The sequence below is a fragment of the Gadus macrocephalus genome, chromosome 17, assembly GCF_031168955.1.
Source record: "Gadus macrocephalus chromosome 17, ASM3116895v1".
NCBI lineage: Eukaryota > Metazoa > Chordata > Actinopteri > Gadiformes > Gadidae > Gadus > Gadus macrocephalus.
Window position 1 is genome coordinate 6,490,322 of NC_082398.1, and position 22,646 is coordinate 6,512,967.

The window sequence follows — 22,646 nt, forward strand, 5'->3', positions numbered from 1 at the left end:
CAAACCGAAGGGCCAACTATTACTAAAGAAGTCAACGTAAAACACTTCAGTTATAGAACGTTATGTCTGTTTTTTTTGTGTTATTTTTCAGTAGAATGTTGTTTCTTTTTTAACTTGGTTTTTCAATGGCTGCCTGGACACCAGGTGATATGAAACATCTCTTTAAGTACTTTAGTTCTGGTCATTTTAAAATTACGAGTCTTCCTGGAAAGCATTTGCATCATTTTTGTTTTGTTATCACGGCCGAAACACTTTTACACTAGTTTTGTAAAATGATTTATCTTGCATATGTGGCATATAATGTAAGCAGGACTTTCCACTCAATAAAAACCATTGATCATTCAACGACGATCTCATTGAACTTGCAATGTTCTTCTTAGGCTCTTAGCCTCCACTAGAATGCAGCATTTCTCCAGTTAATTCCTGGTAGGAGAGCTGCCATTTTGTCTCCAACTGTGGTCAGAAAAAAATAGTTTCCTGGTATCAGGCCAAGAAAAAGCAGGGGAGGGCAAATAAAGTTGCAGTGATTGAGGTTTAAGTGAGGTCCATGTGTGTGAGGAGTTTATGATGCCCACCTTGGAAGTGTTCTAACTCCACACAAATCAAACACAGACTGAAAAAGGTGATTTGCAAAGGGAGCTAAAAATGTTACATTTACATTTCTTTAAACAATATAAATTACGGTATGTGCAACTCTTCCACTTGCTGAAGAGAAATCGAAGTAGAAAAGCATAAAGCATATGGACATATGGAGTCATCTAACTCTATGGTACTTAAAGTTTGTTTGCAAGTTGGACGAGTTCATTCTGGGTTGAAGTTGAATCAGTCAATTGCATCTCTAAACATACAGTAATTGCAAAATGAAAGGTGTAAACAGTTCAATTTCTATCTTTTTATCTTGACAGTTGTGGTTTGAACCCAGTCAAGTTTCAACATTTCCACAGCTGTGCCTTTGCGAAGTCAGCATTAATTCTGTGTGACTTTGACACAGACTATTTACAAAGTGAGGTAAGGCTGTGTTTCTCTCTCTCTCCCTCTCTCTCTCTCTGTCTTTCAGTGTTTTTCCTCCTTCCTCCACTCTATCCCCCCATTCCTCCTCATGTTTCCCTCTCCATCTCTCTCTCTCTCTCTCTCTGCGCGGCCCTCTCCTCTCCCATCTTGCAGACTTCAGCAGAGCGCCACTGTAATTACTGACTGTTATAGCAGCTGAGTTGCAGATTCTTCTTCTCTGGCGATGGGAAGGGGTTTTCTGTTCTTTTTTTCCTTTTTACATTTTTTCATGGGTCTGAGCTGACCAAATGAGCTGACTCGGACCGGACTTTAGCAGAAGTGTTTTCAGAATGTAAAAACAAGTGTTGTCCAAAGCCATGCCATGATCTAAGTCTGTTTGCCTGGTGATTTCCCTGCTGCTGAGACACGCCCGGACACAAAAGGATGAAACGCCACCTCATTGTCACATTGAATGTGTATTCATAGTGTGATGCTATTTTATCAGCCAGCTTCCCGTCTTCTTTTTTGGCTGCGTCTACCTCGTGAATCTTCTACTGTACTTCTGTCGTCTCTCTCTGTCTCAGTTTCTTTGCGTGTGCGCACGCACGCACGCACACTGACACACACACACACACACACACACACACACACACACACACACACACACACACACACACTCGTGCAAACTGAGAAGTGATCCGTTCCCAAAGCAACGCTAATGGTATACGGACGCTAGCGGCCTGCTTCTCCCAGTCCTTCCCTCCCCTCTCACCCTCGTGTTGTTATGATTTTCCGGAAAGGGGTGGGGAGGGGGACGACGACGACAACCAGATGTTAATTATTGTGCAATGTGCACAAGGCGATGCGAGATTGTCAGTCTTGAGCTCAGTGTCTGGTAGGATCGGCATGCAAGGACAGAGACGGTGAGGGAGAGAGAGAAGACCGGAGGAGATGGGGTGGGCCCTAGTGGTGATGGGGGGGGGTGGGCTGATGTGGTGATCGGGGGGGGTGGGCCCTAGTGGTGATCGGGGGGGGTGGGCCCTAGTGGTGATCGGGGGGGGTGGGCTGATGTGGTGATCGGGGGGGGTGGGCTGATGTGGTGATGGGGGGGGGTGGGCTGATGTGGTGATCGGGGGGGGTGGGCTGATGTGGTGATGGGGGGGGTTGAGGGGGCTGATGTGGTGATATGATAGGGGGGGGGGATTATCCTTCAAGGACTCTTTAGTTTTGCTCATAAGCCACATACGAAACCGATGGTGGTGAAGGGTGTCCAGGGTTACTGGCAGTTAGGACCCGGGCTAACAGAGGCCACCGAGGGGGTTCCTGATTCAGCAGTCCCCCCCCCCCCCCAACTCTCACACCCCCACCACCCAAAAACCACTTCCTGTGCCCTGGGTGTCGGTGGGCTAGGTGTTTGTGGGAGAGAGAGAGAGGGGTGGCACTCATGTGTTTTGCGAGACGCATGAGTCAGCGGCGTGCCGCACAAGCAGTGTTGACACATTCGCTCGCTTAATAGTCCCGTTTGAACCTGTACACTTCTCTCGGTGTGCGGCGCGCTCAAGAGTTACTATAGCAACGATAGCACGTTGACTGACCACCCGCCCGTCTCTAGCTCACCAGAGGTACGAAGGAAGGAAGGAAGGAAGGAAGGAAGGAAGGAAGGAAGGAAGGAAGGAAGGAAAGAAAGAGTCACAAGTGGACGAAAAGTGCTGCCTATAGCTTCCAGTACAAAGCGGCCACAACGTAGGTTAACCAAACACGGTGTGGAGGTTGAATTGCAAGCAGCTGTCCCGGCCGCTTCCTGCCCACGGAGGAGTGCTGATGCCGAGGGTAGTTTGTTTCTCCACCATCCAGCACGACCGAGTGGGCTCCGGATTATCCCGGCAGGAAGAAAGAGAGGGCGCGCGGAAACTAGAACGGCCGCCCCGTTATTATGTCTCATCTGTATTATGAGATGGGTGTAATAGAGAACCAGAACCTGGCATGTACGGTATGACCATGGGGAGACCATGGTTTAGCAATTTACAGAATGTAATAGTTTAAACAAAATATAAAATATGTTGATGTTTGCGCGATTTACCGAGTGTTACCTTGCCGCCTGCTACATTCGACAAGGCTGAATCAAGGAAATGGATGGAAATTAATATATATATTAGTTGGCATACTTTAGAAGAGGCCGCCTGCAAAATGGAAATACCAGGTGACAGCAGTTGAAGAAAGAGAGAGAGAGAAAGCAAGAGGGGGAGAGAGAAAGAAAGAGGGAGAGGGAGTGGGCTAGAATGGAAAGTGGATGAACAGATGAGAGAAGAAAAAATATAGAAATTAATAATCAGCCGTAAGAAAAACTGTACACTTTTTTAACGAAAGCCTGGAGCAGATTTACTTCAATTCAACCTAAACTTGCTCCAAAACACAGTTGTAATACATGTCCTGACACTAAGATAAATTAAATCAGGGTATCAGTATGATTGTTAATCTGATCATCTGGTTATTTGATTAGTCTAGAATTATCACCAGACTAAATGTAGTGCCACAGAGTCAAACTGATAGTCTTCATCCTTTATTCAGGGAAGTTGAAACATACACCACAGTAGCATAAGCAGTGTGTATAAACCAGAAAGTCATAATTTAGTTAAAGTTCAGATATCTTAATTGAAAGTGACTTTGGTCATCTGTAACAATATCACTTAAGTATGAAGGTAAAGTAGCTCAAAGAACATTTACTTAGGTATCAAAGGTATCAACCTGGGTTAATATGTACTAAAGGTTCGGGACTTAAAAGGCTGTCTGTTTCTTATGGTTTATGGTATGCTGTGATTGGAGGATCAGTGACACATGCTTAGAGCAGCATTTGATTATATCAATATGTTGACAATGAAAGTGGGGGGTGTGTGTGTGTGTGTATTATCTGCATGTATATACGTGTGTATTTGTATGTGTGTGTGTGTGTGTGTGTGTGATGGGGATTGGAAGGAGGGAGGGAGAGAAAGGAAAGAAAGAAAAGAGTGAAAACAGACCAGAGATACTTGTGGTGACAGGGGAAGAGTGGAAGACCAGAGGCTCATAAAAAACGGAAAGAAAAATAATGCAGAGGGCGGGAAATAAGAGTGGGAGAGCTCAAATAACGTCTCAAACATACTTTTCTTTTCATTTGTTTATTCTCTCTCATGTATTGGCTATTCTTATTTTTAGAACACTCATGCAAAAATGCATCACACACACACACACACACACACACACACACACACACACACACACACACATGCAAAACAAACACACACATACATACAAAACAACTACACACACATACAAAACAAACACACACATACATACAAAACAACTACACACACACACACACACACACACACACACACACACACACATAACACACATAAAAACACGCGCATACAAACAGACACATAAATACACATCCAACACACAGAACTATCACACCCAAAACACACATATAAACACATAAACACACATACAAACACACAAATGCACACACAGACTTGGAGACTCCAGCTGGGCCAGACTGCACTGGGGAGCTCAGAACTTCTTTCACAAATTCCAGATGCTTCTAACCGAGCTCCGCTAGAACGCTGAGCCACGCTCTACCTTCCCAAATAAAAAACGTGACCATTCCATCATTCTTTCCACCGCCCCCCCCCCCCCTAACCCAACATATGTCGACTGGTGCCGTGCCCAAAGACTGCTCATAGATCGAGCTCATAGTTAACTGATCCATTCCATCCAAGTAGCACACAAAGATATTGTGGCTTTCTTAGGACTCTGGGAAGGCTTTTTCACATCAAGCATTGGGATTCATTCTTTATCAAGGAGTTTCTCTTAAGTCTGTGCGTGTATGTGTGTGTGTCTGTGTGTGTGTATGTGTGTGTGTGTGTGTATGCGGGTGCTTGCATCTGAACAACATAGGTATGCATGCATGTGTATGTAAAATGCATATGCACAATGGTGTATGCATTAAAAACATCAATCACACATGTATTTTTTTTTGGATTGTAGAAAACAGCTTTATTTCATCTCATCTAAAGTAATGACAATGCTGAAAACAGAAATAAGTATCTCCTTTTATTGATTTCATTATCATAAACAGTGTGCACATTTTGACTGAGGTTGCCTCTGTTGAAGGACATCTCGGAAAATATCATTTCGGAATGGAATGTCTGAGTTTCACTTTACTTTTAATGCATTTTATGATACCCTAAGCCATTTTCCATATTTCTCTCCTTCATGTAGAGCACAGTGATACCGGGCCATTAAAGAGTAACTAAATACTATAATTAAAACTCTGGCAACAGCGCCCTCTCTGGTCAAACGAAGATGACAACAATATTTCTGATGGACTACTAGGAAACGGGCAGGGCTACACGAGCTCTCTGCTTAAGGACAACGGCCGATGAACAGCGCAGAACCAGCTGCACATACGAGGCACTGCCGGTAGATATACACCAAAGTTTTCCTATTATGTTATCTTGATCTTCCGATAGTCAATAAAATGTTAGCTCTCTTCACTTTGGTAAAAAAAAAAAGGGTAAAGACATCTTTATTAGGGTTGAATTTCAGAGTGTCATAACATGTTTTTACCATGGAAAATGCCCGAAGCATCACCCATCCTTACTGTAGTTAACAGTGGTATATTAGTTTTCTCCACTCTGTAGAAGCCCCCACTGTTGAATTCAGGTCTTTAAAGCAAGCCCAATCAATCTGTAATCAGCACACTGATGATTATTATTTTTTAAATACAAATCAATTACAATTATTTTGGATTCTCTGTGAAGACAAAACACAACACTAAGCACCATCCAAATAGTAGTTCATAAATAAATGTGGTTCTGTGCCAGCCATTAAGAAATTCCCGTTAAAAAAAATCGGGTTACGGCTTCCGGATTTAATAACGGATACCGATATACCACCGAACATGGAATAAAATAAAAAAGGGAGCTATTGGCATGATTGTCATGTTAAGCCTCTGTCCAGCAGGCTTCCGAAGACAACGCGAAAATCAAAACTAATCAAGTCATCATAACGTTACCAATAAAACAACGATAACCATAACTATAATAACAATAATTTGTTGTACAAAATGATAATTCAAAATGAAACACCGTTATTAGATCTGGACCATATTGCGTAATCCGTACCAACCGACAAATTCCAGCTTCAGACAGATAAAATAACCCGCCACGTTTTTTCTCCGGCCCCGGATGGAGCTCAGCTGATTTCCCTCAGTAATTATAGCGGCGAGTTGTGCTAATTAACAAAACTAGCAAGTTGAGATGGCTGGCCTGAAATATTGGGAAGGACCTTATGGACCTTGAAGATCACTCAATATAACCACTTTAGGACACGAATGCTGTGTTTATGAATGTGCCCGGCTGCTGGTGGAAAAGTATAGTTAAAGTAGCTAAGATTTAATTTATGATTCGATTTTTTTTAATGCTGTCCACGTTTAACTTAATCTCTGGAACATATGGCCCAAGTTAAAGTTTTTAGTTTTTTTTTGCAAAAAAAGCTGATGTCATCAAACAGGACCATTTCCACAATATGACATTAGGATTTCAAATGTTGTAAATGTTATATGCCACGTCCTCACCACAGTTTAAATTCTGCTTTATAGTGCAGTCAGTTATACACTATGCTTGAGGGTAGAAAAACAACAAACGGAAACCAGCAGACCAGTTCTCTATCTAGGTATTGAAAGATCCACCCATGCATATTTAAGATACGAAACGGCCAAGCCAATACTGCACAAATGTAAGTTGATATCTTTCCTGGAATTAAAGATGCAACTTCCCGTGGAATATTCCGATTCCTTTTGGCTTGGTAGTTTTTTTTTTTTCAGATTTGACATAGTAAGAAAAGTACATACAAGTGCAAACACAAACTTGGAGTAGCGACCTAGGAATGTTCCAGTATACACTCTGCCTTCACAACCAAAGAACAATACCCAGCAGACTAGTGGAGGGGTTCATTTTGGGGGGAGTTTCTGGGGTGAGTTAGTGGGGTGGAATACCTGCTTTGGTGGTGGAAAAAAGCTCTTCCACAGCTGTGTTGAGCGGGAGGAAGAAAACAAAAGAAACGGGAACAAATGTTTTTTTTTCTTTTCTTTTCTCTGCGCGCTAAATGGAGGATGATCGGATTTCAAATCGTCCGATAACTAACGAAAGGCGAACTGTAGGGTTTCATCATGTGGAAATCGGGGAGATTTTCCAAACCACTAATAATTATTTAGAGTAAACATTTTGAGTTTACGCAGAACCAAAGTTTACAAGGAATCGGACAGCTGGTGTAGCTGGAGTCGTCAAGTGATAGTAGTGAGGGGTGGGGGGATTCTAATGGACGGGGCAGAGGAAAGAGGAGAAGCAGATTAGTGGAAAGAAAATGGTGGCTTTCGGGAGCATTTGGAACAGACAGGTGCCTAGTCGGACGAAGAACAACCCCCCAACCTCCCCCATTCTCTCTGTTGGGGATCGATAACTACAGAATACACAAGTTCCTGATTTTTCTTGAGGATATGTTCAACACTCTCTCTCTCTCCGTCTGTCTCCCTCTCTCTTTTTGCCCTGAATCGTGGCTCTGTACAAACACCACTCAAATCATCTCCCCTCCCCCAGGTCTCTTTTCATTGGTCACGCTCGCCTTCTTCAATTTCCGTCTTCAATTTCCTTCTTCGATTTCCTTCCCTTCCCCCAATGCGCTGCTCCAAACGTCTTCTCCTCTTCCTCCTCCTCCTCCTCCTCCTCCTCCTCCCTTCCCTGTCGTCAGTCTGTCCAATCGTCGGCAAGTTTCTCTCTCTCTCTCTCTCTCTCTCTCTCTCTCTCTCTCTCTCTCTCTCTCTCTCTCACCCCCCCCCCTCTACACCTTGTCCAGGAGGGACCTCTGGCAGTACAGGAGGCGCCTTGGCGTTCCGTACTTCCGGAAGAACAGCAGCGCTCCCAGCGTCAGCACCACCAGCACCAGCAGCATCAGCGGGATGACCACGGCCGCCGGCCCCGCCCCGGACCCGCCGCCCTGCTCGTCCACCTCGATGATGATGACCTCGTCCTCGCCCCGCCCCCTCTTGGGCTCCTCCCCCTCGCAGCCCATCCAATCGCTGAGCACCGACTTGGGGTAGCCCGACTGGACCTTCATGTACTGGTTGTTGAACTTCCAGTATTTGTTGGCTTTGTAGAAGTAGGTGTACGCTGCGTGGGGGAGACAGGAGGGGGAGGGTGGGGGAGGGTGGGGGTTAGTCACAGACACTGATGCAAGAGTTCTAACTACGGGAAGATCAGAAGACGGTGGGAAATGCAGACAGGCAATCTTGAGGATGTTTTTTACATTTACATTTAGGGCATTTAGCAGATGCTTTTATCCAAAGCAACTTGAAATAAGTACATTTGTCGTAAGAAAGTGAAACAATCTATCGCTTTCGGTACAAAAAGGACGTTCATAGAACCAAGTGCAATCAAGTTAACAGTTGCAGCAGCTCAGGAAGTTCCTAACAACTTAATATGACTTAAACTGTTTAGCTTGCTGTGCGACCCTTATATCCGCCATGGGATGTCTCTTCTGAGATCCTTATCAAGGTTGCTTCCTTGATTACGTTGTTCCGGAATCAGGTTCTTTTGAACGGGGCCTGTGAGCCCTCTCGCGCTGCGACCGTGGGAGAAAGGGCTGTACAGACGCAATGGACGGGACTTGATTCAAGAGAGGGTAGCCTTACATCCGTCCTCGCTCATGAGGGCAGCTTTGATGTTGTCCGGGGCTCCACTCCACATGCTGATTGGCTTGGGGTAGTCATTGTCCACCGTGCGCGTTTTCTCGTTGAAGCGGAAGTATCTGTAATTTCCACCAGAAAATAAACCTCAGCTGCGGCATTACAATAACAACGTCTTTTTCACGAGGGAGAGAAAAAATCGCTGACTCGTCGTTTGTTAGTTTCAGAGCGGGGAGTCATTGAGTGTGTTTGTTCTTTGGCTAAAATACTGAAGTTTCCACAGGAGAGGATTTGCAGTTGTTTTAGTAAAAAACAACTGAATTTGAGTTAGATTTTAATTTAAACCTAAGCAGCAGGAGGCAGACTCAGAGCAGCAAATGTCTAATTCAATCACAGAACAAATGTTGTTTTCTTTTTAAAGTATAATACCTCTGAAAGCTTCTATCTAGGAGAGACAGAAACACATGACAAGTGTTTAAAATGAAACTGAGTCAATGAAATTAACCAGAACACAAAAAAGAAGTTGAAGTGGAATAGTTATAATGACAGTCTAAGACAAAGACCGCAACACCTCCCATTCAACGGAAAAGAAGCAAGTAAAAAAAAAACCAGACGAGCAGAAACGAGGTCACATGGGCGGACTCACTTTGTTCCCCTGAAGAAGTATGTCTGGCCCGTGGGCGTGTAGAACAAGGCGGCGTCCATCTTGTCCCTTGGCAGGCCGCTGCCCAGGTCTTTCAGGCTCTTAGGAGAGTCCTTGGACATGCTCGACTCTGAGAACTCCCAGTACTTGTCACCTAGGGGAGGAGGGGGAAGGGGGGAGGGAGGAGTGAGGGAGGGAGAGTGAAAGGAAGAGGGAGAGGGAAAGAGACAGGGGGGGGGAGAAAGAAATAGAGAGGGGGAGGGAAAGAGAAGGGGAGGGAGGCAGATGGAGAGAAGGAGAGAAAAACAGGGAGATGGAGAAAGAGCGGGCGAGGGAAAGAGAGGGAGTGACCGTAAACAGAGTGAGGGAAAAGAGAAAAAGAGAGACAGAAAAGAGGGAGCGCGCCAGAGAGAGAAAGAGAGAAAGAAGGAATCAGGAAGTCCGACTATCAACAACATCCAGATGTTTACACCAATGCGCTGGGTGCTTGCGCCGATGCGGTCCCAAGCACTTTGTTCAAAGCGGAACCCACCCTTGAAGAAGATGAACTTCCCGTCGTCCCTCTCGTAGGCTGCGTTTATGTTGGGGGGCAGGCCCTTCCAGAAGTGGCCGACGGGCATGGGGTAGCCGGACAGCACCTTGTTGTTGCGGACGCGCCACAGCCACTTGCCCTGCAGCATCACACACGCGCAGAGACGCAGCGTTGGAATAGGGAATCTGAAACTTGTTTGCCGTTTGTTGCTGTTGTTGCGTCATTTTTGTCTTTTTAGGATTTCAAGTTTTTCAGATGCACTTTCATTGAGTTGAGTTGGAGGGTAATTTGAGCGTCATAGAATTTGCCATATTCAAATTAAAAGGGGAACGCCCAATTGGCAATTTAGTAGTAATTCATGTACAGTAGGGGTTCGCGATTGCATTGAACCTCTCTATTTAAAATTTTTCTGAATCAGACAACAAATACAAAACAAAAGTCCCCAATAGCCAAGCGCGAAGATTCCCTTTTAACGCCAAAAAATTATAAATTGAATTGACTCAAAGGCTTTGCTTTGGTCATTTCAATTACTAGAGCGATCAGCAGTATGTGCCACGTATCTGACATCATGAGGATCACTGTCTTTGCATATCGATGGTCGCCTACCTTGAACACAAACATCTCTCCTCTCAGGACGGCGATGGTGTCGAAGTGGCCCTCACAGATGTCGGGCCCCTGGCTGGGGTCCTCCGGGACGTAGGGCTTGGTGGGTCGCGGTGGAGGGGGTGGGGCGCCGGACTTGGTTCCTGAGGAAGATGGTCGTTTCGGTATTAATTAGGATTATTTCTCAGCATGCATGTTCGCTGCTGTTGGAATGCAGCCAGGAAGGTCATCTTTTGTCATTCAAAGATGACCGAAGCCAACTCGTATGTAAAGGATTAGTCAGGGATTAGTCAAGAACACCGCATGTTTCTGTTCAGAAAAAGCATTCCTGAACACATGCTAATAAACGTGAATAATAATACGTGGTATGAAGATCATTTCCTCGCTGCGTCCATGTAAGGCAGTCAGCGCTTTAGCTGATTGTAACGTGGAAGAACATAGTTGCTACGGAAACCATTCCTACATGGTGACTTTGGCAAAGAACGTCCCCCTTCCCTTCCGGTTGGCGGAGGGGGAAGGTACGACCCGTACCGTATATGGCCTGTATCCCCCGGCGGTCGTCGTCTGGGAGCTGGAAGTTCTCGGTGTCCATCCACTGGTAGAAGGGAGCCATGATGGCGGAGGGGTTGTTGGAGTGCTCCAGGCCCAGCGCGTGGCCCAGCTCGTGGACCGCCACCAGGAACACATCGTTACCTGGAGAGAGAGAGATGGGGGAGAGAGATGGGGGAGAGAGATGGGGGAGAGAGATGGGAAAGAGAGATGGGAAATGGGGAGGGAAATGGGGGAGAGAGAGAGAGATGGGGAGAGAAATGGGGTAGAGAGATGGGAAAGAGAGATGGGGGGAGATATGGGGGAGAGGGCGAGATTGAGAGAGAGAGAGATTGAGAGAGAGAGAGATGGGGAGAGAGAGAGAAAGTGGCATAGGGAGGGAGGGCGAGTGGGATAAATAGAGAGACAGGGATGGAGGGTGTGAGAGAGAGGGATGGAGAGGGAGAGGAGGAGATGGGGGAGAGGCGGGAGGGAGGAGACAGACAGTGGCGAGGGATGAGCAAGAGTTGTCTTCTGGCCAACGTCTAGACGCATCGCACAAGGCCCGGCGAGATTAGCCAAATGACAGGGTTTCAAACTCTGGAGGCGAAAGCACACCCTCCCTCTCTGTGATCGTTAACCCTTTCATTTATCAGACGTTTTTTCAGCCATCGCAGGAGCAGTGAATGGAGATGAATGTCATCACTAAGCAGGGTTAGCCTCTTGCTCATGGACAGATACCCCCAGCCTTCCTTTTAACTCCACCTGCGACCCCGCAGGACAGTGGTTCTTAAACGCTTGCATCTGACGCTTTTCAAGACAATTTCTGCGTGTCCGTTGAAGCCAATCGCACACTCAGGAAGGTCAACCGGGAGCACGCCGGAATTGTTGATTATTCCCAAAGGATTCTTTTTCTTAGTATAGTTTTTCCGTGCGTTCCGTGCATGGTCGAGCCGCCCCCCCACAGCAAGCCCGATCACGACCCATTTAGGGTCCCGACCCGTTATTGAAGCCCCCCGCCCCCCCCCATCACATCCCACACACACTCACCGCCCTGGTCGACGTTCCCGGTGCTCCAGGGCTCCGAGAGGTCAAAGTGCGTGTCCCCGCCGATGCCGTGGCCGGGGAAGTAGGCGTGCGCCAGGAAGCCCCCCTCGCCGTCGAAGGGCGTGCTGTCGCCGTGGAAACCCTCGGAGAAGGAGAGCATGATGTCGGCGAACTTGTCCACCTGGTCGCGGATCTGGCTGTACGGGATCTCCCGGAAGGTGAGGGGGACGGCGCTCTCCCACACCTTGAAGGCCTTGCGGATGGCCTCGTACGTCCCTCGCTCGCCCACCTTGGGGGTGTAGTTCTGTATGCTGTGGGGGGGGTGAGGTTATCGTTAGACCGAGGCCAGGTGGAGGATTTCGTTTGGACGTCGTGTACCACGTTAATCTTTTAAAGAGCTTTACCGACGTTAATCACCGATATTAAGAAGAGGTATACTGTATGGGGGGCTAGTTAACCTTCGCTCTGCATAGCCCACCCCTCCCACCCCTCCAACTTATTGTATGTTGTACGTCCCGGCACTTAATGTACGCCCTTATTGTATGTTGGATTTAGTTATCGTACTTAGTTGCGTGGCATCTTATCATGGCTATCATTGTTGTATGCAGGGAATGGGTTAACCTAGCGATCGTTGGTGCTGGCACCTGGTTCTATGAACATCTTTACTGTACCGACGTAGATATATTGTTTCACTTCTGTTGACCAATGCACTTGCTGTAAGTCGCTTTGGATAAAAGTGTGTGCTAAATGCCCTAAATGTAAGTGTAATGTATTCCCGATGAGAAAATGGGAAGTGTTAGTGTTTGAGGTTAACAGGCGGTCGGTTTTGATTTGGTTTACAGGTGACCTCTGACCTGAAGGTGATCTCCGACTTGTCCCACTTGAGGCCCTGGATGGCGTATCTCTTCCTCCTCATGCTCGTCTTCAGCTCCGGCCCGAATTTATCGGGAACCCCGCACCGCGGCCGACTCATCGCCCTGGCAACGGTGCACGTGACAGGTAATGGTTATTCTGTGGTTCACACTTTGTGCCATTTGTTTGATTCTCTGTATGTTGATGTGGACCTTGATGTGGGAGGTTATGTGTTTATTAATGCATTTATTACATTTATTTATTGGATCTTATTGTAAATACATTGTTTGCTGGAGCATATTGAATAACTTGTATTTTTACATAAAGCCTAGAATAATAAGACAAACGTTTATCATTAACTTTAATAATTCCAATTGCCAATAAGCTCAAACGACCACTCCATGAGATCACTTTAAACCGACATGTTCCTCTACATGTTGTGGATGTGAAACCGTCCACCGCAGTGCGTACGGCTGGACGTTCCCCCGCCCGGGCGGCCGTGACGGGGCTCACTCACGCTATCGTCTCGGTGTCAACGGAGCCCGTCACCGTCAACCCGTACAGCCTCTGCATGGCCGCGATCGCCGTGGAGACGGTCTTGAGTGAGCGGAGGTTCTGGACCTGGGCCTGGGACCTAAGGTCAACCGGAGGCAAGTAGCCATACTGCTGTAGCCACGTCTGAGGAGAGGGACCAGGAAAGAGAGAGAGGAGAGGAGAGGGAATCAGTTTGAAGGTCAGAGGGAGGATTCTGTATCACAGATTTGATGAAAAAAAAATGACACTATTTTATAATGGTTATCTAACTATATTTGTAGGTTCCAAAACAAACCCTTTCAAGTGAACTGAACGGTGCGTGCCATTGTAAAATTGTATCCAGATCTTTCGGCTGATGCGATTGGAATTCCACTCTTTAATCATTATTTGAATTGATGTCGCTTTATACATACAGCATACTATTCACATACTATTCATGTCACTAGAACTCACAAAGGTACAGCCAAGCAGAAACGTTGACACTAAAAATCCCTGGATTTGCCACTTTCTACTAGCCATCTCAGTACCACAGTCAACAGTGTGTGTCTAGTCCGCCTAGCCGTTTACTCGACTGACTGACTCACACTGCCTCACCATCCCGATCAAGCTCTCTGGTTCGTTGTTTATCGGAGCATACTGCAGGTTTCACGCACACGCAATTATTGTTAACGATCGAAGGCAATAAGGACTGTGGTTCGACGCCAGGGTCTGGGAATGCTAGGGTATATGTCTGACTGGAGCCAGCTTGGACATGTTACCTGGGGGAAGAAATGGTGGAGCCTGGAGCATGAGTCATGAAAATGGAAGGAGAAAAATGTGTTGCATTGAGTGTGTTTTTGTTATGAATTCGTGTTTCGGCTTGCGTTTCCTCGACGTTGCACAAAAGTGTGTATGTACGTGCATGTGTGAGTGTGTGTGTGTATGTGTGTATGTGCGGGGGTGTGTGTGTTTGCGTGCCATGGCAGCATCTTCTAGGACATCCCGAATTTAAATCAGTCCATTTCAACACACTTAAGGGCGCTGCACACACGCATACACCAAACAAGGCATTATGAAAGGAAGCTCGCTACCCCCCTAATCCTGCAACCAGTCACACCCCTGTTCCATTCATAAACCTCGCATGACCTCAAATTTGTACGCTAAGAGAATAGAATCTTCAAGGAAACAAAGGCCCTTTATTGTGGGATTGTAAAACATCTAACATCTGTGAGCCAGTGATGTCCTTTACAGTCTGGTTGACATCGGAGCCAGAGACCACTGGCTGTAAAGGGAGGCCATGTGATTACAGCCTACGGCCGGCCTCTTCAAGGCTCCGTCTTAACGGACCAATATAAAAGATCTAGTGAAACAAATGCGAAATTACCAGAACATTTTCGAAATGTTGTTTAGCCGACCTCAACTCGTTTAAAACTAAATATAAGTCTAGGGATTGTACTGCTGTTTTTACCTCAACCCCATCGAGGTTAAACTGGTGACCAAAGATAAATAATAAAATGACTAAGCAGTGATTCGTTTCGTCACTTTTATATCCGTCTTTCGTCTGTCACAAAAAATACTGAGCAGACTGTTTATTTAATCTCTTAGACTGCCATGGCAGAATTTAACAAGACGTATAGCAAACCATATCAAACCTAACTGCAACCGCATGTGTCTGTTTCGACAGTTTTTGTGTCTATCCAGATGTATGCACATTGGCGTGTCACATGCTAGTCTTTTGCCTCAGATAATCATAATGTGAACACTCTCTTTTAGTTGTCTTCTTAACCAAATACACCTGCACTACAAAATCCACCGTTCTCCTGAGAAGAATACTTAACATTTACCAACTGTCACACCACCGATTCCTTTTGATGATAAAAACATTTTCCTTCTCTGTCTGTTTTTATTAGTACTAGGAGAAACATGGAGTCCAAGTAGGATAAAAAGCCATCTTTTACTTAAAATATTTTTTGTTATATAAGCTGTGACAGATGAGTGGGTCTTTCCACTTATGTATGTGTGTGTGTCTGTGTGTGTGCGTATGCGGGCGTGTGTGTGTATTCGTTTGTGTGTGTGTCTGTCTGTCTAGTGTGTGTGTGTGTGTGTGTGTGTGTGTGTGTGTGTGTGTGTGTGTGTGTGTGTGTGTGTGTGTGTGTGTGTGTGTGTGTGTGTGTGTGTGTGTGTGTGTGTGTGTGTGTGAAGAGCACACATCACGTCAGCCCACTGCTCCATATTCACCACAAATTGAGTTAGTGGAATTACCAAGAATTCCTTCTTTAGAATTCCCTAAAACCTCAGGCCATCCCGGGGTTTGTTCCAATCGACTTTCTTCTGTCTCTCTGTCCTCCTTCCCCCCCTAATCCTCTCCTTCAAACCAGTGAGCAGAAAGAGGTGCTTAAGATAGGCTCAGGGACGGGTTGCGGGCGGCGAGGTGGTACCTGAACCAGTTATACACGCAGCTAAACATTGCTCGGGTTAAAGGCTCACTCCCAAAGTAGTCGACGAGTCCAAAAAAAAAAAAAAAAAAAGGGGGCTTGGGAACAAGGTCCATTTATGACCGCCGGGAGAAAAGCAGCCTTTATTCTCACCCTGCAAGCCCCTCACTCTCTCCCCACCTCCCCCTCACACACACTACAGGCCCCGCTACAATATGAACACAACTATCGTGCGCAAAGACACATCCATCGATCCACGTACGTCACCCCCCCCCTTTTCTGACTATGCCTCTCCGGCCCCCGCAACCCCAAGCACACCACTGGCCCGGGCTACTAGAGGCTCATGTGTGCTCCCCCCCCCCCCCCCCCCCCCCCCCCAAACTCCTTCCCTCGCTCTCCACTGACTGCTGACACTGTGTGCTGTGGCTCCACTGCGGTGACCCGTCTGCGCCCCCCCCCACCCCCACCCTCCACCCTCCACCCCCACCCCTACCCCACCTCCACCTCCACCTCATGCCCCCTCCCCCCCCCCCCCCCCACCCACGGTAGCTTTCGGTATCCCAACATGCACTTCTCTCCATGGAATTCCCATCGGAGACAGCCGTAGTCAAAGGGGTCCATTTACTGTGACTCCGCACATGGCCTTCATCGGTGGCCTTGATTTGGGGAGGGGGCGGGGCTACAGCTTGTGGTCAGTGCACTGGCCTGGGGCCTTTCCCCACGTATTGACGGCCCCTGCTTCAGTCAACACACCCCCTCCACCCCCCCCCCCCCCCCCCCCCCAGGCAAAAAAAGACAGAGAAGCAGCTCTGTGGGAAAGCATTGGGACGTGTACGTTTACTTCCCAGTGCAGCGTCATTTCTAGTTAGCCAAGAACATGGATGCAGTCACATGTACGGTAGTTTAGCAGGTTGACGTCTTTTGGTGAATGTTGGTAAATGTTGTCAAATGTGGCCTGTGAAGCCCTTTGAGGCTGTTACTACCAGGCTAACCAAATACTCTGACTTGGTTTGACTTGTAGACTTACTGTTCTATCTAATCGAATCTATCCCAAGAACATCCATGTAAGGTTTGAAATACTTTTCTTTGAAAAGCCTACTTCCCCTTTCAAGATTTGGTCACATTTTCATATTATCATTACGATAAACACATATATGGATCGACAACTCAACCACGCTGCCATTAAAGATCACAAAACCGCCTGGAACACAGCGTTACGACATCGCCGTATGGCCTGTCCGATGTTTCACCACCGCATCGAGATCTGACATTGAGGAAATGGGACCATGACGTTAGCCAACTCAGACGTCACGTTATTCAGATGCGGAACATGAAAACCACAGCATTGGGTGTGTGTGTGTGTGTGTGTGTGGGTGTTGTGTGTGTGGGGGGGGGGGGGGGGGGGGGGTCATATCGACTAGCTGGTACCCCCAAGGTCTGCAGCCAACCTGTAGCCCCCTAAGCACGAGATGCCCGAGGCCCTCACCTGCTGCTGAATGCTCTGTGTCTAACGTTCACTGTGAAGGACAGCGTCGGCCCGGTGACACATAGACGCTCAGGGGTTAGTCACGGTGCCCCTACAACCAAGCGTCCGGTCCCGGTCATGCTATAAAATGCTGATTTCCTGTTAAAAGCATCAACACTACAGCCTCACCCACACCATACAAGGCCAAGTTCCTGTTCAAAGTTCTGAGTTAAGCAACGTACGTACGTACATTACACATTGAAGAAGTGAGGTGAGAGTGTAGTTCCCCCTCTGATGTCGCCATAGCTGCTGAGCCTAAAATGACGTGGAGCAGTGTAAATTTGTCTAAAAATTGTCTGTATATCCAAAGCTACTGGGATGATTCGAGTGCCTGGGCTGATTTGAAGCACCCTGCTGTATTTAACTACCATACAGCATTCACACCGCCGCGCAGTAATATGCTAATTTCATGATATTCCAGGCGGTTTCTTCATCAAGCCACAATACAATGTGTGAGGAGGCTGGAGGGCCGAGCCCGCTGAGACCCAAACCCTCCTCCCCTCCCCTCCCCCCCAGAACCACCGGGTTTATTTTCATGTCGATCTGGTTTGCTTCAGACAGAGCATAAAGTATTTTTCTCTCAACGAGATACCGAAAAAATAACATCTGTTCCACAATGTGTGGAAGTGTCAAGGAGAAGAAAAGGGGAAATAAAGGGTTTTTGGGATGATAAAAAAATATTTTGTTTTGGAGGAAAGCAAAGAGGAGGTTTGGGAGAAGACCATTCGAAGGCGAGACTGTGGAAGTGGGCTGCAGAGACGAGTGAGGGGGAATGACAAAGAAATAGGGGCAAACTTCAAAACCCTGCATGGGCCCAGCCTGAGTCAGTTGTTCCTTCAGTCCTGTGCCAACGGAAAGAAAGAAAACGAAAAGGCACTTTTTGGCCGTGAGTGAGAGAATCTCATGTCGCCCCTCCTTTCTGGCATTCATGATTAAATCTATCTCATAAATAAGGTTTATGAGAAAATAAAGTTGGCACTGTGAATCACAAGAAGGAACAGGCAAAAGAAACGATGCAGATAACACTTGTGGATATTGCTGCTGTATGTCTGTACCCACATCTGTATCGGTCCACCCTATCTGTGGCAGCAGACATAAACATAGAGTAGACTCTACATGGGGAATCAAACTCACAACCTTTTGCCTAAGTCAAACGTTACGGCCACAACGTTTGACTTACAATCTTTTGCCTCTGGGCAAAAGATACCTGCTCCCATTTTGTAGGTTAAATAGATTAAAGTTTTCCCTAGTACCGCTATCAATGAAGCTACTTAATGGAGGGAGCTTTCCGTGATGGAACAAGTGCAATAACTGGGGGGGCAATAATGTAATACTATACTTTTTTATAATGGGTTTCAAGGTGGGGGTTAGGCCATGTGTTTGGGTGAGGCCATGTGTTGGGTAATGCAATGTGTTTCCTGTTTCATGTTTTATTTATGTCTATGTAAAACCTTTATGTATGTATCGCCGACGCTCTCTGTTTGCCCAAAGCAAATTTCTCTCGTGAGAGAGACAATAAAATACTTACTTACTTACTTACTTACAAACCTGTCATGATTTTCAGGTCTTAACTATATTGATGCTGCGGTGCTAACTTTTTTAAGTTGCAGTCATCAAAAGTCATTACACTGTTTTTTAATTGCTTTCAATTTTGTTGAAGTTTCAGTTAGGTGACCAGCTGACGTAAGGTACAGAAAGCTGTACAAACACACAGCTGTACACACACCCGCACGCACCTGTGCACACACATTCACACCTCATTCACACCTTCGATTGGTCATACCCACGTGTTTTGGGAGCGAGCTGGGGAACTTGGGAGAATACCGTGGGGACTCGAATCCATCCCTCTAGAGATTGGGGTATAAGCACTTACATATTGTCACTATAAACATTTTACTGAGCTCTTATCAGACTAAACCTGCAGTGTAAGCAAGTACAAAAAAAGAGAAAAAACTATAAGCCTTCAAGGCAATGTTTGTATCTCGAAAACCAGAGAGGATTCTACGACGCAGACAAGATCTGACAGGCTAAATCTCACAGTAAAAACCTCAAAGTGCAAAGCATGCGTCTGCACTCCTTGTGTGTACCGGCCCCGGCCGCTGGCTGACCTAAAAGTGTTTTTGTAGTTGTGTTCAGACGTGTCATACATCAAGAACAAAAACAGTCCTCCGCTGTCCATCAAAGTGAATCTGTTGCGAGTGTTTTGACCGTTCCCCATGGAGTGCCCGCCTCTCAGGCCCCCAAACACGCCCTTGAACCTGAGGCCCTGTCTATTCCCACACATACCGACGCCAAGATCAGAAACCCTTCCAGAGGAAACAAAGAAAATGAAACCCATATGCCTCTTCGACCCCTCCCCCCTGCATGATCAGCTGGTGAGCAGTTCCTCGTGTCAGTCTGAGACACGTTTTTTTTGGGGGTTTTTGTTTGATCAGATGAGTGACCAGATGATGAGGCCGATGTGAGTCAGATGTGTGTGTTTGTTTTTGGTGCTGCCCACTTCCTCTACCTGGAATTTCATCAATAAAAAACAAACACAAAGGCAGCATCAGCACATTCCAAGATGGCAGCCAAACGGCAACACAGGCCCGAGGGTTTGCTTAGTTATTCTAGTTCCCCCATATGCCAAGGAGGGGTTCTCTCTCTTTTCTTTTGTTTCATGGACATGTGTTTCTTATCGCCAAGGAATCTCCATCTCACTCCACACCCGATAAGCGGTCCTTTGACTTTGTCTGAGCCAATGTCCTACTGAGCAAGTGGTCAAAAGCACCAGAGAAACTCTGCATACAAAAATAACAAAGAAGGGTGTTTGTTTTGGTTTCAACAAGAAGGCAACTCAGACTTTGAGTTCAACTTCAAACCGCAAATGTCTCCATTTGCGGTCGTTTCAGTCTCTTCCTTTCTTCTCCCTCTCCTTTGTCCTTCTCCATCCATCCATGAAGCGATGCTTCTTCTTCTATTTCCTCGGGACACCGCAAGTTCTCTGTGACTGTGTCCCTTCCCTTCCTCACGGCCTTTGCATGGAGTTTAGTCTGCCGCTCCCACCACATAGAGATAAGCTCTTGCTGAACCCACCCCAGCCTCTTGCATGGCTCTCAGGTGATGTAACAGTAATAAAGTCACTACAACCTGTTATTACTGATAATCCCCCTTGCTACAGGAGACACAGATTTAGCCTGTCTGAGGTTCAGATACCACTGGACAAGCATTGCACCACGCAGGGCCTATATGACTGTCATGGCAACAGGCGTACCTCTATTGGCGACACAAGCGGCCTTGCATGCAGACAGGTGATGCATGCAGACAGATGATGCGTGTTACTTATTACTATTATTGACTTCAGGATGTAGGTTTGTTTGTACCTCACACGATGAACCAGAGTTCTTACACATGAATCATGATCATGTGTGATCATGTGTATGTGCCAACGTCTTGTAGGCTAATGTGGGTATGCCCCCCCCCCCCCCCCACACACACACACACACACACACACAAAATACTTTGGTTGGGGCCAGAGTTTCTTTCTTTCTTTCGTTCTTTCTTTCTTTCAAGTTGTTTACAGCTATGCATCACTTCGCCTGGCGAGCCCTGTCACTTGTGGTCTCTTTAACTGTCTGACTCGGTCTGTTGGTCTGTCTGTTGGTAGTGTTTGCTCTCTCTCCCTCTCTCTCCATCCCTCCTAGGAGGCTCCAATAAGTGATTGACCATGTCTGGACTGACTCACAGGCCAACTGTTAGTGGTCAGGCACTAAGGGCCTCCTTCGTACACGGCATCCTGAATACACAGATCTACACGCTGTAGAACTGCAGTTCATCTTATTTTGGGTTGATGGATTTTTGCAACACGCACACACACACAAAATATTACAACAAAATAATGTATTTTGTTTTGTATCACAATGGAGATTTTCACTCTCAAAGATTAATGAACTGTTGTGTTGACACCGTGTCTGGTAGTGTTTCAACGTTGCATAGAAACACAGCACCAATCTGTCAAATATATCTTATAAACATCTCCGCCGTCTCTGATGACACGCACGCACCTCATCATTTTCAGAGCTTCAGCCGTCAGAGCTTGATGACCAAGTGTTTGTTTTAAAGATGATAGATGATACTTTAAACGTCTCAAGGCCTGCCTGGGAGTCGCAGCATGACGCCAAAAAGGCCGAGTATGGATGTGCATCCACTTCCCTTCTCCACGAATGCAAGGCAACAGTTCATCGATGACAGACAGTGGGACGGTTACACTATGAGGCCACAGAAAGACCGTAGGCCTGAATGCACATGACTAGGCTATGCACTAATGACTTAGCGCTAACCTTTCACCAGAGGCAGAGGAGAAGCGCTCCTCCCATATTCTAAGAACAAAGCAAAATATCAGTGGACAAAACGGACGAAATCCAAACTTCAACAACACGATAACTATGGGCTTTACAACAGTTAAACAACATTGGCGATTCTCTTTTTGTACATAATGATCTCACCTCGGCTTGGACGGCGTTTGCCGTTGTAGGGGACACCCCAACATAGAGAGCACAGGCCAGTGTGAGTAGCCGGGGCAGCATTCTTCCAGGTTATCCGGGTAAAGTAAAGAAACGGATCCGCTGCTCGCAGGTTTGTGTGACAAGTTGTACAACTTTCTTCGTACTTATTTATGGGATGCAATGTAAAAAGAACGTACGTCTGGGTGTCCACATGCACGCGTTCCTGTACCTAGACCCTTCGGCAATGAACACTGGTAAAAGTTAAAATAGAAAATAGTAAAACGTCCACATTCATCAATCGAATGCAGATAAGAAAAGTCAAAAAGTCAAACTTGGAGCCTCATATCTTGTTATCTTGTGCCTCCTCTTTTCGCGTCTCTTCAGCCTTTGTTTCTGTTGATATCACAATGTGCTGCGTGTGGACGTGGTCAAACAAACTAGAACGGGGGCAGAGAGAGAGGGAGAGAGTGAGGGTGGGAGACAGGCTGAGGAAGGGAGGGAGGGAGGGAGAGATTTCTCTGAGGTCCCCTCCTCTGGTTGTGACGAAGTACTACCACTGAATGGAAGCTGTCAGTTATGTTGTTCTAAGCTAATTTCAGCCTCACACGCGCACGCACGTACACACACACACACACACACACACACACACACACACACACACACACACACACACACACACACACACACACACACACACACACACACACACACACACACACACACACACACACACACACACACACACACACACACACACACACACACACACAC

At 46.6% G+C, this 22,646-nt stretch overlaps 1 protein-coding gene and 1 long non-coding RNA gene across 2 annotated transcripts; one reads left to right on the forward strand and one right to left on the reverse strand.

Moving 5' to 3' along the window:
- Positions 1–5,069: 5,069 nt before the first annotated feature.
- On the reverse strand, positions 5,070–22,327 carry mmp14a (matrix metallopeptidase 14a (membrane-inserted)). The gene is made up of 10 exons (XM_060035471.1): positions 21,876–22,327; positions 13,436–13,596; positions 12,921–13,043; positions 12,070–12,377; positions 11,023–11,184; positions 10,495–10,634; positions 9,889–10,027; positions 9,360–9,510; positions 8,720–8,835; positions 5,070–8,198 (listed from the first exon to the last, which is right to left on the reverse strand). Exons 1-10 carry the CDS (start codon positions 21,954–21,956, stop codon positions 7,870–7,872), a joined length of 1,710 nt encoding a protein of 569 aa, XP_059891454.1. The 5' UTR covers positions 21,957–22,327; the 3' UTR covers positions 5,070–7,869.
- LOC132445486 (uncharacterized) lies at positions 13,596–15,713 on the forward strand. The gene is made up of 2 exons (XR_009522613.1): positions 13,596–15,553; positions 15,634–15,713. It is a non-coding gene; the product is annotated as an uncharacterized LOC132445486 (long non-coding RNA).
- Positions 22,328–22,646: the final 319 nt, after the last annotated feature.